Source organism: Myzus persicae, unplaced genomic scaffold (genome assembly GCF_001856785.1).
Source record: "Myzus persicae strain clone G006 unplaced genomic scaffold, MPER_G0061.0, whole genome shotgun sequence".
Classification (NCBI taxonomy): Eukaryota; Metazoa; Arthropoda; class Insecta; order Hemiptera; family Aphididae; genus Myzus; species Myzus persicae.
In genome coordinates this window covers 362,163-377,887 of record NW_019102171.1, presented here as the reverse complement: position 1 = coordinate 377,887, position 15,725 = coordinate 362,163, and the positions used below count along the sequence as shown (strand labels likewise).

The 15,725-nt window shown below is 31.0% G+C and overlaps 1 protein-coding gene across 13 annotated transcripts in view; it reads right to left on the bottom strand.

Moving 5' to 3' along the window:
• Window positions 1–9,936: 9,936 nt before the first annotated feature.
• The window catches only part of LOC111031460 (peripheral plasma membrane protein CASK), an 84,293-nt gene continuing 78,504 nt past the window's right edge, over window positions 9,937–15,725 (bottom strand). For 7 of the 13 annotated variants that reach the window (XM_022311401.1, XM_022311408.1, XM_022311398.1 and 4 more), the window contains 9 exons: window positions 15,485–15,583; window positions 15,266–15,404; window positions 15,096–15,137; window positions 14,712–14,828; window positions 14,529–14,639; window positions 14,283–14,390; window positions 13,719–13,897; window positions 12,763–12,951; window positions 9,937–10,593 (listed from right to left, as the gene is read on the bottom strand). In XM_022311401.1, the coding sequence (XP_022167093.1) occupies window positions 12,772–12,951; window positions 13,719–13,897; window positions 14,283–14,390; window positions 14,529–14,639; window positions 14,712–14,828; window positions 15,096–15,137; window positions 15,266–15,404; window positions 15,485–15,583 (975 nt within the window). In that variant the 3' untranslated portion in view covers window positions 9,937–10,593; window positions 12,763–12,771. The remainder of the gene's footprint in view (window positions 10,594–12,762; window positions 12,952–13,718; window positions 13,898–14,282; window positions 14,391–14,528; window positions 14,640–14,711; window positions 14,829–15,095; window positions 15,138–15,265; window positions 15,405–15,484; window positions 15,584–15,725) is intronic. The other 6 variants (XM_022311399.1, XM_022311410.1, XM_022311405.1 and 3 more) reach the window with 3 other exon arrangements.

The window sequence follows — 15,725 nt, the reverse complement described above, 5'->3', positions numbered from 1 at the left end:
TTCACTTTTTTCCTTAATTTTTTGTTTGTTTTTCCTGCCGCTTTTGAAAACTATTGAGAATTTTTTACTTTTGAGCCATCAAAGTACTGATACTATTCACATTTCTACCAGAAAAGATGCTTGTTGAAAAAAATCTAAGCACTTTTACTCTCCCAAAATAACGCGATGAGAGAAACAAAAAAAATAAAAAATAAATTGTAAAATCAATACATTCATCGCTCCGCTCGGATTCTAAAAGAAGTTAAAAAGTTCAAATTTACGTAACTTTAATTTTTAAACTCGTATACACCCAAGTTTGAATAACTACAAAATTTTAGAATATTTGAACGCCTGTGTCTATATTTATTTCATTACTATTTACTATATTATATAAAGATACCTATACTAGTATAAAAGTATATTTTTCATAATCACTCGTACGGGGTGATTACTTTTTAGGATAGTGAGTTTACCACTCTGTGAACATTGTTGTTTTTTGGAGACAATTATAATATAATGAAATATTAATATATTATAGTAGAACAATGAAATATATATAGCACTAAATTAATAGTGTCCTGAAACAGCTAACTTTGAATTTAAAAAAAATTATAGGTTAAAAATTAAAATTGTGTCTTATGAGTAATCACTTATAACGGGTATTTCTAAATTAAACCGTATAATGAATGTCTATTTCAAGTACTTAAAAATAGGTTATAATTATAAAATTACCCTACGATCAGGGAGCAGAAAAATGACGACGACGACGAGCTGCGTTTGTATATTATTTGATCTCTCGTATTTTATGCATTTGCTTTCAGAAATAAAATAATATGTGTGTACATAGGGGTAGCATATTTTTGGTGAAATTAAATTTTTATTTAAAAAATAAATTTAAGCACCAAAAAAGTGTGAAACTAAAATTAATTACTTTAAACATCGACGCTTTCGGGCTTCGGCAGAATTCCTAATATTGTGTGTGCACTGCGGAATAAATCAGATATACGACTGAAGTTAAGTCTGAAAATATTGAGATTTATTATGAAAAAAAACCGTACTGTTCTCTTCATGTTTCTTGTTTATGTCTGCAGCTTTGCTAACTGAAATTTTAGATCGATTGCGTCTTTGCAACTACTTTGACAATCGCCACGGATTGCATTATAATTTATACAACGTCAATATGATAAAACCATAGATATATTATAGTATATTACAAAATTGTATATCAAGGAGGTCCGTGCTTGAGATTTGATCATTAAGATAATAAAATAAGGTATAACAATAACCAAAATAGTTTATAATTTTAAAATTTAAATTACAACAATATAATATAAAGTACCTATTATTTTAATTTTTAATTTAATAATTAATTAAGGTGGTGTTTAAATATTCGAAGCACAAGCAAATTTTTTTATGAGTTATGAAATAAAAATCTTATTGTAAATAAATGTGATTACTACTTTTTAGATTTAACAGAGAGGTATTCAGTGCCCAATGCATCACATTTACCGTACATCGACTATACCAACTACAGTTTGTAAAATTCCAAGTTAGATCTTTTCTCTGAATACTGCCGAGCACGAAATTAATAATTAATATATTTTGTATTAATTTTGAGTGCATTGGTTAGGTACATTTTAAGCTATTCGAGATTATTTAAAATTTAAAATGTCCTTATTTAATTTCCGATAGATATTCAATAATCAGCAGAGCGACTTTCTTAGCTTTATAAAATAATTTGATGTTTGATGTACGACGGCGTCACTTTAATTCGCGGTTCGGCCACAAGCAGATGGCATAGTAATATTCATATATTTCTCAACATTTATACAAACTAAAAATAAAAATTATTGCATTTTGCGGGACATAAGAACTCCCGTGTACCGTACTACTGTAGTATGACTAGTATGTAGAACACTATTTATATCTATTTAATTGTATAAATATGTTATTATTATGCGAGCTGGATATGCCGTCGTCGTTTGTGCTATAATCGTATTTTTTTGTGTTGCGCGCTCGGGAACAAAAAATATGCCCCTACTTTACCCAGGTAGCAAATTTTCTGGGACAATAAATTTTAATTTTGAGATTAAAAAGTAAAATATGTAAGCCCCAAAAGAATAGGTAATCAAACTTACGTATACATCGACTCTTCGGGTAATATATAGCTGCAAGGCCATATCTTGAGTGCAGACGCCATATCGAGGAACTTCTTTCTTCATCTAAACCCGAATTGAAAACATCGAGATTTTTTATAAAAATTACTTGAGTAGAATGAAATATGTGAATAAATGCTTATTGTTGCCTTACACATTTCTCTTTCGTTCAATGAAATTATTAGAATTGCGAATCGTCTCCGACGAGTGACGACGATCGGCTTTTGCCATAGATGATAGATATTATAATATAATATGTTGTTATCAGTTTTCGAGTTTATGAATTCTTTGGATGACACGATACATTTTTTATTTCAGATTCCGAAACATAATATTATTCGAAGTGTTTAAATCTATATAATTCAGAACACGGAACTCTGCGAATAAGCCATTTAGATACACTACTGTCGCGAGTCAATTTTTTTGTCCGGCATCTCACAATATTGTTTTTAGTCTTAACGGTTAAACTTTAACTTAATATAAAACTCTAGAAGTGTCAAGATATGAAAAAACTTCAAAATTAGGCTTTGAAATTTACAGAAGTAATAAAAAAATGAATACTTTAATCGTGAATATAATATTCTTTCTGGGCTCGGCATTAATATGTTATCAAACAATATTATTCTATAATTGTGTGCAGTATTTGATAAAAATTGTGGGATTATATTTCTACACTATAGTGAATAAATAATGTAATATATGTATACAGCCGTGTAGGTACCTAACTAAGGCTTTCACATAAAGGTAAATGACGGGGGAAAAACCTTATGACCAAGATTCGGGACTTATAGCATTTGCATACTTTTCTTATTTATTGTAAAATGTAGCAGAGTGCGAAATAAATTCATACCAAATCTAAAATTTGAATGTGCATATTTTGCATAGTTCATACATTTTGCCGGAAACCGCTTATTTTTACGTTATTTTGCTTAATTTGCATGGTTTGGAAAATTTTTCGAAATTTCAACTTCACTAATTTCACCCCATCTAAAAAAGAAAATAGTAATGCAGCTTACTCGCAGTCTTATGTACCTATTTGCTATATACAACTCACAACTCCTTATAATTTTCGTGGTTTGAAAGTGTGCCATCCGCCGTTGAAAAACGACTGTGTTTCAACTGTGCAACGTCGAAAACTATACCAAGTCCAACAATAATTTTAAAATCATTATTTAGCAATCTCAATGATTTGGAGTTTAGTTTGAAAGAATACAGTGAAGTAAAAAACTAAGTGCACAGAACTAAACTGTTTGGGATTTTTAAATGTAAAGAGAATTCTAGTAAATCATTTATTTATTGAAACAGTTTAAATTACTGAATATCAAGAGTACTCTCATTGGCTGACTTGCAGTGTAGTCTGGCAATTGACAATAACAGGTTTTGTATATAAATATTTCAAAATAATATATTATTTAATTAATTGTTTTAAATAATTTTTTGATATATATTATCCGGAGCAGTTTTTTATGGACATGATCATTATATAACGTATGAAAGCCGTGTAAATAGATGGAAAGTGCGCAAAGATTTGGCAAAAAAATTAAATGTACCCCTATTTCAACAAAAATAAAACCACATGTAATTTTATATGTGAAAGAGTAAAAAAAAAGACATGTACATTGGTACAAAAGTCAACTATAGCAATAAGAGATCCTTTTTTTTTAATTAAACAAAAATATAAAAAGGTTATAATTTATTATTTTAAAATTTATATTAAGCGTTTGTTACAAGATAAATAAAAGTAATAAGAATTAATAATTAATTAAATCAATTTTATTTTTTTCAATTTTCCTTTTATACCAATAATTCTGTTATAGTGACATGACTCCAGGACCCGGCACCAAAATGGGGTGTAGCGTGAAGTTTCCCCCCCATCTTATATTTTTCATACCTTGTGGGTAATTTATGTTTGCAAATTATTTGCAAATTATTGGTAGTATCTTGCCCGGATTTGTTCTTACCTAATACCCTACGTTAATTGTCTAACGCCTAAACGTACGGGACACCTACTCAGAAGATTCCATGTTCACCAATTTGAGCATTTAAGCCATTTGTATTCAGCAGTGAATACTACATTAAACATTGTTTAACCGATGAAATCCGTAGGATTTGGCCATTATTATTATTGCATATAGTTAACAAAATAGATGTAAATATCATGCTATTGAATGCAAATACATAACAATTTCTGTTGTTGTAAAAAAAACTAAAATATTTGTATTAAATAGGTACACTATAATTACATTGGCATAATTATCCTATATGGTCCTGCATTAAATAAATAGTTCATTCATTTAACATATATTTATGTGAAACCATACAATTAAGATATAGCCATATAGGTATATGAATATATTAGCAATATACAATTTAACGTTACTCATCCAATTTAGAGTTTATCAATTATGAAATACAATATTATATCACAACATTGAGCATTACTGGTCAGGTTAAAATATTGTCTTTTATTTATTATTATGTATTTTTGAGTAAATGTATTTAAATCTAACCGCAGATTGGTGTTTAACTTAATTGTTATATGTATATTATAATAGACAGTTTATGTGAAAACAAATAGCAGGGTACATCATTGACATTTGTTTGATCTATTCAATTATCTATTCATATGGCCGTCGATGAACTTTTCTGTAACTATTTCACATTACATAGTTGCAGAATTATTTGTAGGTATTTATTTGCACGAAACTGAGAAAAATCATGCTGATTTAAAATATATGAATGATATCTTAGTTATTTATTAACAAGATTATGAAATTAAAATGTACCAATATGTTATTGATATTGTGGAAAAAAAGAGAATGATTAATTAATTTTTTTTTTATTTATGTGAAGTGTGTTAATATGTATTTTAAAACTTTGATTTATCGAATATTGTAGGTTTAGGTGCAGGGGAGTGTGGGTGGCTCTGTCCCCCACAACTCTGTGATGCATTCACAGATTTAGCATCCTGCGATTTAGAGGTCTAGTTGCGCCATTGCATATAAATAACTTAGAAAACGATAGTTTCGTTGAAGAACCTATTGGGGCCAGATACTGAACAAAATTTAGAAACTGCAGTTGAACAAGAAGTGATTTCACAAACAATGGTTACTGAAGATGCAGAAAATGAAAAATCTAGTAATGAACCATTATTTAAAAAACCAAGAACAAACCGAAAAATGTTACCCAGTAAAAGAGTGGTGGAACCGGTGTTGGTTGGAATTTCTAAAGACAAGAATTCAACCAAAAAAAATTAATGAGGGATACACCTGAACTTTCTTTTTTTTTAAAAGTATTATCCCAGATTTTTTAAAATTAAATGATAAAAATCAATGTCAATTCAAAAAAATTGTATTAAATACCATTGATTAGCTTCTCAACAACCAAGAAACGTCGAATGAAATGCCAAGATACAATAATGCACCACATTCTAATATTATACCTCATTTATCATTTACATGCAAATCATTGACCGCACCAATTTAATGCAGTTCAGTACATTGCGAGTTTTCCAGATTTCTCCTCGTCGGATAGTTCAAGTTCCTATATTTTGCATTGATACAGTTGATTTTTCATTATAATAAATTATCATTTTTATATTGTTAAAAATTAAGTATAATTAAGTATAACCTTATTAAGTGTTAACTCGTTTTATTATAATAATATTATAACTATAAAAAGTAATACGTTCAAGAGAATTCGCAAGTCTAAAAATATTATTTTTATTCTACCTGCTATTTTAAATTCTGAGTGGAGCGAAAAAATGAAAATGTAAAAAAAGTTGGACAAGGGGGTACCGCTCTGCTGTTCAGTATAGTTGTCAAGCATGTCGTTGTAATGGATATGTTATAATTGAATTCAATGATAAATCATTGTATAAGATAAACGAAAATTTTTTTTTAAACACATCATTGTAAAATCATACATTATTTCGCTATGCTCCGCTCAGAATCTAATATCTAATTATTTAGAATTTGTTATTAACTTACCTCAACGTCACCTATAATGTCTATTCTGGAGTGATACTTTTTCTGAAATTAATATCAGGTTTTCGAATTTCATCGTTAAGTATTTCTAGAATATAATCAAACGTGTCGGTACTCATTCGTGTAAAATTTCTAAATTTACTTTCGTCATTTCGAAGTTCATGAATAAAACATTTAATTGTATTATTTTCAGTTCGTTTCAAGTTCAAAGGATGAACCCAAAGTTTTTTTTTATTTTCTTCCTGTTCACTTTCTCTTAATAGAAACCATAAAATAGGAATACCAACGTCCTCCTCGTCGGACGACATTTTGAGGACTACTTGATATACTTTGATTTGACTTACTATGTTTTATCTAGTGTGCGACAACAACGCTTTATTATGACTAAAGCAAAATGACTAAATATGACTTAGTCAATTTTGCTTTACCAGTGTGCGGTCACCCTAAATGCACTTTATAGAAGCAAATTGTTCTTAGTTGACTAAACGAAAATGACTAACACCGTTTAAAGTAATTTTGCTCTATTGGTGTGCGATTGGCCATAGAGTAATATTACTATACCTATTCTATATATATATATATATGAATCTAACATTCAGACGATCAAACGTTAATACTAAATACATATTCGTTTGTATAATATCATTGATATCAGTGCGTAATTGTAATTATTGATTACGTGAATACCTAATGTCCGTATCACGGCTGAAGTATAATATTTTGAAATACAAACTTGAAAATTTCGAGTTGGTAAGTCGAAATTCCAAGTTGTTGGGTTAAATTTTAGAATTTTTCATCTTCTTCCTAGAAATAAAATAATAAGCATACTATTTAATAAATATCTAATATTATACCTTACGATTCACAATATAAGAAATATAAGGGTGGCCTAATATTTTCTTTCTTCAAAATATTTCATTTCCTAGAATTTTACAACTATCTATATCAACGGGAGTCGGAGTGTTTGCGTGATTTCATTTTATGTTGATGATATAATTATTTAATTCAAGATGACTTACATTTAATGTAAGGTTATGCAAAAGTTATTTCACAACTGTCAAAAATTTTTTTTTTAACGTCACCAATTAAATAATCGTTATCAGGTGATAATTTGAGCTTTTTGAAATTTAAGTTCTTAATGAAACTCATTCATATTGAAAATAGCTACGGTAGAACAGGATAAAGAAAAAAAAGTACCATTAATCCAAAAGGATAAAATACCTACTAAAATTCAAATTATTCGTTAAAATATTTTGAGTTTGATGAGACCTTAAGCTATATCGCTATAATTAATATCAACAGTAAATTACTTAAGAAAACAAATTGAATTAACTTAAGTTCATTATTCACCATCATCAACAAGTGACAATCTTCAACAATATATTTTGGCTTCGCGCAATAAAGTTAACACCTAAATATTTCTAATTTTGATATATTATGTATCAGTGTAATCTACTAGTCTGTGTAGTGTGTATCATTACGTATAAATACATAATATCTATGTCTAAAATAAAAATAAATTGAGGGGCATATACAGGCTAACTGGTATCATATAAAAGCCGCAACAGCGTCCCCTAGAAAATGTACGAGGTCCCCGTATTATAATCTATAGTATTTGGTTCTAATAAGGAAAATGAGAAATGAGTAGACAGGTCATAGTAATCAGACAAACAGTAGTGTTCAACCATACCTACACATCATGGTAATAATAACAGCAAATACTATAGTAAGTTATATTAATTTCCATTTGAATTAAATTTACGATACACCTTTAAAATGGCTATTGGCTGTACTACAGTTTTGCAATGGAATCACACTGTGAATTTATCAAATCATCACGATCAACATTGCCTATCTAATATTATTGTACTGACAATTAGTATGATTTTACATAGCCTACATAGTCTGCTGCAGCTGGCTAACACAGTATTTTATTTGGTATTTTTAATAATAGTATGCGAATCGAACTCATAACTCATATTAGTCATTACTGATAATTGTATGGAATATCAGCATACTATAATGTTGTACCAACAAATGTAGGTACTAAAAATTATATTATGTAGTATAATATTACTTTCATAAAACAAAAAATAACATTTCAAATTTCATATTTTTTGACATGTCGAATAACTTTTACTGACGCAGAAGTGATTGTTCCGTTCGCTGTTTATATTTTTAACATATATAAAAACAAAGCAGTCAAACTAGCTATGCTGTTTTTTGTTATATGAGTTTTGTTTTTAGAAACTACAGTTCAAATACATTTTGTCCAAAATATGTTAAATGAATTGTAACAAAAATAAACTTTACGCTTAATAGGTACCTAGGTATATTGAATTATACATAAATGTCATAAATATAATACATGAAACTAAGTTGATATCTCGTTTGTAATTATTATCATAATAGGTACAATAAGTTTTATCTAGGTATTTAATTTCCGCGATTAATAATTGAATACATTTATATATTACGTAGTTGGTCTTTGAAAGTTTTAGTTACAACATTCGAAATTCCACCGCAAATAGATTAATCTACAATGCGCGGGTATATCAAGTATATATTTTGTCCTTTCCTGGTCGGGTTTCGTGACGATAGCACCGCCGCGCCGCCGATGTGTAATGGCCGATGCAGTCGATGAAAATAATTAATTCGCAAGTGAATAGAATATCGGTCAATTAATAAAATCATTTTATTTTTCGTAACGATCACTTTTAGTCACCGCGGCACTCTTTTTCAACGACCTAGTTCCTATCGTACACAGCCAGCCGCAGGTTATTCGGCTCCGGGTGCAGTTTTTTAAAAATATTCTTCGAAAATATTTGAACCTATGCGAAACAAATCAAAAATGGAAGAGTAACTTAAGTCATTCTCCGGTGCGTCCCTGCAGATCGGGTCACCGCGCCGAGGAGACGCGCAACGGCACGTTACTATTATGCAGTATTTGTAAATATCAATAATTATGTTTATGTAAGAACGTTACAATCCAGGTAAATAATATTAATTGTTCTTTTAGGCCGACCGGCAGCCCGTGGTACCCTCCCATTATTATTTATATTTACCAACGATGTTGTGTAATTAGTAATAATGTTGTTAACAAAATGTATGTGTTGTTTATTTTCTTTCTTGGTGAAGTTTTTGTGCCACGAGGCTTTTCTTCACATTACTGTAACTTTTCAATCAAATCATATTTAATATATTTTAACTATCATCTTACATACGTTTTATTATAATTATTTTACTGACTAGTATATTCTGCGATATAAGATAAAACCCAGGGTACTGCGACCTCGGTCTCTGGTTGGCGACTTTACCAAATTGCCATGTTGTCACATAACACTCTACTAACCGGCCCGGACGTCGGATGTGGGAGATGTTACATGGTCATTTATTAAATAAATTTAAACTTATCCAAAACTACTTACCTCTCATAATCAATATCTTATAAATAACTTATAACCGTGTTTTTTCTATAGATGGACACATTTGTACAATACGAGTATACCACGGTGACCATATTATTTCCGGAAACATAATACATAATAAGTAGCATAAACGGTTATGTGCATGATATTATGGAGGAGCACCAGTTGCAATGTTCACATAAATAGGTAGTCCATAAACTTGTTCAAAAACAGTGCCTCAACAGTTAAGACGGTGTGTAGGTACATCGTGTGTAGCGTGTGTAAACAGCCAAACAGTACACATATCACCTACGTCGGTATACTATGTATAGTGCTGCTTGTCTGAGCAACTGTAAAATAATCGGAAAAGGAATAGGAATGATTCAGACGAAAATAAAATAGCCAAGGTATCCTGTACATTGTTATTTAAGTCAAAAAAGCTTCAATAGAAGCTACAACGAGTCACTAACAAAATGAGTAACTATGTATAATCCATATTTAATAATAAAGAAAATACTCTCGCGAGCAATACAATTATAACAACAAAATAGCGACTAAATAAGTCAACAAGTTTAATATTATTAATAATATTTTGATTTTTCGGGATCAACTTAATAGGTACCAAAATAAATTAATTTATGTAGCTTACAGTAAGGTTTAAAATTATAAATGTTAATGAGTTGTCAAAATATTGCTATAGTAATACAAATGATTATTGGGGAATGTTGGTGTTAGGCGTGTGTATTAGTTGCGTTAACATAATAATATTATTGGACCCAAAACATAGACCTAACAATTTGGAGAAAATAAATTAACGTAATAAACACTCGCCTTTCATTTCTAATAAAAAAAATATTAATATAAATTAATGAGATCTGTGATTAGTTACCACTTAACGCTAATTTTACAAAAGAAAAACAAATTAATTTAATAAACCAAATTAGGTACAGAAATTTGCAGATCTATGTGTTAAGTGTGAGTCAGATTTTTTTTCAATGTACAAAATGTTGAACCGATTTCATGTTGGTGGCACTCAAGATCATATGTTAGTTTATTATTGGTAGCCTGGAAAAAAAAATGTAATTCAAAATTTGTAATTTGTTTGTATTATAGAACAATAGAACATTGAACATTACTTTATCAGTGACATAACAATGGCATAATGCCACTTGGGACCGAACAATAACACAACACTAGGGATCACATACGACCACAAAAAAAAAAAATAATAATAATAATAAAAAAATGTCAAAATCGTTAAAGTATAATTTTTTGAAGTTCGCATTTTATTGTCGTTAATGATTTTTAAAAGGTGTACATTTATATTATTTATTAAAGCGAACTTCAGTTTTATGTATAAAAAAAGGTTGTACCAATATTACAGACAAGCCTCAAATATATGAGTCCAACATTTACGTTCAAAGGAACCCAATGACGTTATAATTTTTTTTTTCATTCGATTGTAAATAATTATGTGCAAATATAGAATATCGGTAAAAGTCAATCAATTATTTTATGTTTTTGGTTGAAAAAAAAATACAAATTATGGAAAATTCAAACGATTCCGTATAATATATTAAGTATATTAAAATTACTACTCCAAGCCCAGTTTTACTAAAAAAAAGGCGAATAAAAAGGTTTTTATAAGGGAGGCGTGAACTTTTTGGGAACCTATGTTTTAAATTAACTATATAATGACTGGAAAGTGGCGAGGGGATGAATAGGATGGGTCGATGGGGTCCAACCCATTCTCTAAACGTCCTAAAAGTTTGTTATTAGTGTTGTTGTCATAATAAATATAAAAATGATAAATTTAGTACTTCGATAAACAACGCAATATTGGCCGATTCAAGTCGTTCAAACAATTGAGAAATGTTACCATAAAAATAAAGAGCAAAACGGCGGAAGATTTTATAGAAGGTCGCTGGCCTTTATACGTAAGAATCTGCCACCCAGGGCCCCTATTTAATGCAGTCTGATTTTGGATATACTTAAGATTATATCGTACAAGGACGAATATTTTTTTGCTTTGTCAGTAGCGATCATAGCACACCCAGAGAGTCGTCAATTTATACACATTTTATGTAAACTTTCAAACGTATTAAATACCCAAAAGTATATAAATACTTGGATTGCTCGATAAATATGACGGAGTATTCACACTTCACGGTACCTATTTATTTTGTTTTTGTAATTATATTGATTTTCAAATAATTCAAAAAAATATCAATTGAAAATAATATCGTTACGTAAAGGACAAACAACTGATAAGGAGTGAGTATTAAATAAAAATGTTGTATGAATACAAAAATGTTTTGAGTGTATTCTTTTCTAATTTGTAAATTAGGTATTATAATAATTTTTTTTTTTTTTGTAAGTCTAGTTTAGAAAAAATATTTAACAAAATTATATATTAAACAATCAAAATGTATAAGTAAAGGTTCCATATCGATTAAATTAATTATTTAATCATTATTACATTTAAACGACACTCCTATACAATCACTAACATCCCACTTCCATTACGTCATCGGCATAACCTGTACGGCCCATAATTTTTCATCTTTTTATAACCAGGAGGACCATCGATCCTGGAGCGATGAGCAATGACGCGGCGGAGATAGAATCGTTTTTGGTGCGCACTATAATATTCTGTTTGGGCGAAGGAGCATTACAATAATTCAACATACCACCATACAAATGGGACAACTTTTTGGGCCGGGCACACTAAATTGTTTTGCCACTGGTATTTTAATGTTCAGATATAACACCACAGTAGTACTTTATACGGTTTTAACAAACGCACGGAGTTTTCAGCAATGTGACGATAGTTATACGAAATATTAATACACCCATAAACAGTGCTTGAATTAAAAAAAAAAAATAGCAGAGGGGTGCAGAAGTATAAAAAAAAATTGAGTACCCGAATATTTAAATTTCTTATTTATTGGGATATAATTAGAAGGGGTAAGTACTCTACAAAATATTTTTTTTTTAGAAAAGGGTACTCTGTCGACCTACAATTCAAGCACTGTCTATAATAGATGTAGAAATATTTTTTAATCAATATAGAGAGTAAAATAGAAACTGTGCAGACTTTAGGTAACAAAGTAAAAGATATATTTTTTTTAATATCACTCGAGCGCTTCAAAAAATCGTACAAAGCAAAAATTATTTGATTTGTAGGTGGTTGAATAAAGAAATCCAACTGTTGGTCGATGTATGCATACTCACATTTAAATTCTAATATACCCACGCTACAGGCACCCATTGCGGTGTTGTGTGCACTCGTTCCATTACCCTTTCCAACTCGTCGATGGTTTCTTCGATGTCTTCGTTAACGATAGTGATGTCAAACAAATGTTCATACGCCCGCTGTAGCAGTTCGGATTCGTTGGCGAGTTTTTCCAAACTTCCGTCGAACTGAAACGCAGGTATTTGTGTAATTATTATATTATATTAAATATCATGCGACAATATAATTTGGGATGAGTTCTTGAACTTAAACTATGAATTCTCAAACTTCCAGGAATAGATCGAAGTTCGTTAGAAAATGAATAAGTATTCAAAATTGAATACTTCGAAGTAGAACATTTCGGGCAGTTTGAAAAAATCAAGTTTGATATGGATATATAATTTTAAAAAAATACATATTAGAATACTATTTTTATTTACTATATATTTTCCCGTATGACCGTTATCGGTTTAAAATAAAAATGGATAACTAAATTAAATTTTAAGTACAAAATGTCAAGTAGAATTTAATTCAAGTTTGTGAAAATTGGAAGTTTAACCCATTCCAATAGTCGATATAGATTCAATTGGACGTCGATAAGTAATTATATGTATCTAAGCATAATAAATTCTCCAAGCTACGTGCGTTGAGAGGAGATGAGTGGACTGAAATGAGGTTTGGAAAAAATATAAGGAGGGCAATCTCTTATTTTATAGGCGAACACTTTTATCAATAATTTATGTCAGCGAACGAATTTTTCGAATCAATTCCATTTCACGACTTTTTCTCGTTATCGTCAGCAGGTAAACCCACCCGCCCACCCAACGCGGACAGTCCAGTCGACGGGTGGGACGCATACGCACACAATAATTTTTACTACCCAGGGGGCCCCTAAATGGTTCGACGCGGCTCTGCGAGTTGTAAATGGCTCGTATAAATTTCACTCTGCACTCACGTCGGTAAGCGATCGGTGCGGGGGAGCGGCGATGAACACGACCAGCGGCGCGAACTCGGCCGTCCGCAATATTTTCAGCGCCTGAGGTTCGACGTCCAGTATGGCGATCTTGCCCTCGTGGTGGATCTTCCTTATCGTGTCCAGCTTCGTGCCGTACATGGCATCGTCGTGGGTGCCTACTTAACAGTTCATGTTATCCACTCGTAGGAAAAGCATAACATTATCGATGAACAAAATAACTCCGGACAATATGATATAGTTCACGCGGGCATCTCAGATAACGCGTGTATATGTATAGTGCACGGGCGCATCACTATAATAAGAATAGCTACGACGTATAGGTCATATTTTTTGCGTTAAAACACGTCGTGTATCCGGATATTTCGAAAACTCAAACGAGCGTTCTAATATTTTCGAAACCTCCGGATACAAGATACCAAGCGTACACATATATCATAATATAAACTTCTATACATTGCCCGGCAGCTAATACGTGCATACATAATAATAATATATACATATATATACATATCATATAATAAGGATATCCATATTCTGGCTTACCATATTCCAAGTACTCGTGTGCATTTATGTCGGTCATCATTTCGTCATAAGTAACGAAATAGTAGGCTACCCCGTTTTCTTCGCCCGGTTTCAACGGTCTCGTCGTATCTAAACCGTAACGAATTATTAGTCACATTAATTAGAGCATATTATTATAAGCATTTAATAGTATCAACAATATTTTTCTCGTCATTTGCACCCTGTGCCCCAGCCTCTCCCTTCCCGCCATCAGTCCCGCCGACTTACGAGCCATTGGATAAGCATATTTGTCTGGATGTTTTTGAATGATCGTGTTTTTTATATGCCTTCGGCCGACACCGTGCGCGCCCAAAAGAACTAACGTTTTGCGTTGGAATGCTGAAATACAGAAATCGGTTAGTGAACGACTTTAAGGCGTGTCTAAGCATGTCATTTGTATAATACACTTACATGGTAGTTTGACTACTTCTTCGTAGGTGGCCAAGTCGATATGATCAAATACCGCATTGTGTTTGGCGAGATATTTTTCTTTTAATTTTTTCTTACGACCGAATATTGAGCAATTAACTACAACAAAATTCAAATAATTCTTAAAATATTGACAGATTATATACATCTAACCATCTTCTCCCAATGCTAAATAATTAATAATAGGTAGGTACACAAAAAAATGAGTACCTATATTAGGTACCTTTAATAATATCTATGATATAGTTATGCTTTAACAGTAATATAAACTATTGCTAAACACAATAAGCTCTAAAATACATCGAAAATTGTGACATATTATCTAAAAAGCAAAATCAATTAAATTACAAGAAGCAAAAACCTTACCGGTAGTACCGTCACACCCTTCGTGCGACGAGCAACTGGATTCTTTTGATACGGCAAAGTTATATAATAGAAACACACAAGCAACACATATTTTAGGAACGCACAAAAAAACCAAGTCACACGAAAAACCATGAAATCCATAAATAAAAATTTGTTATGTAATCATTTACCTTGTTCGTGTTTGGAATTTTCTAGAGCTTTACAGGTGATACGCCACTCTTGGAGTTCCGGCGACGGTATTAGGCCAGCTGAACCGGCTGAATTGTCTTTTCGGGCTTGCCACCAATGGTGGTCGTCTTTACTGATTATCTGAAGAAAAAAAAATGCCAGATAAAAATATTGTAATGTTGTCAGTCCATCGATCAGCGTAACACTAACGACTTACATACCTGCAATATGTCACCGATATTGAACGTTATGCCAGCCTGTGCGCATGGTATTAAGTCGTCTTGAAGGGGGTCGTAGCTGAACTGAGCCCGGACGAATATCTACGGAACACACATCGATACGGAAAGGGCGGTTGGATAAATTAATAAATAATAATGTTTTATCAATAAAATCAAAAATAGTTGGCTTTATTATAAATATATAAGTATAATAATAGATAATTGAAAAAGACATATTTAAAAT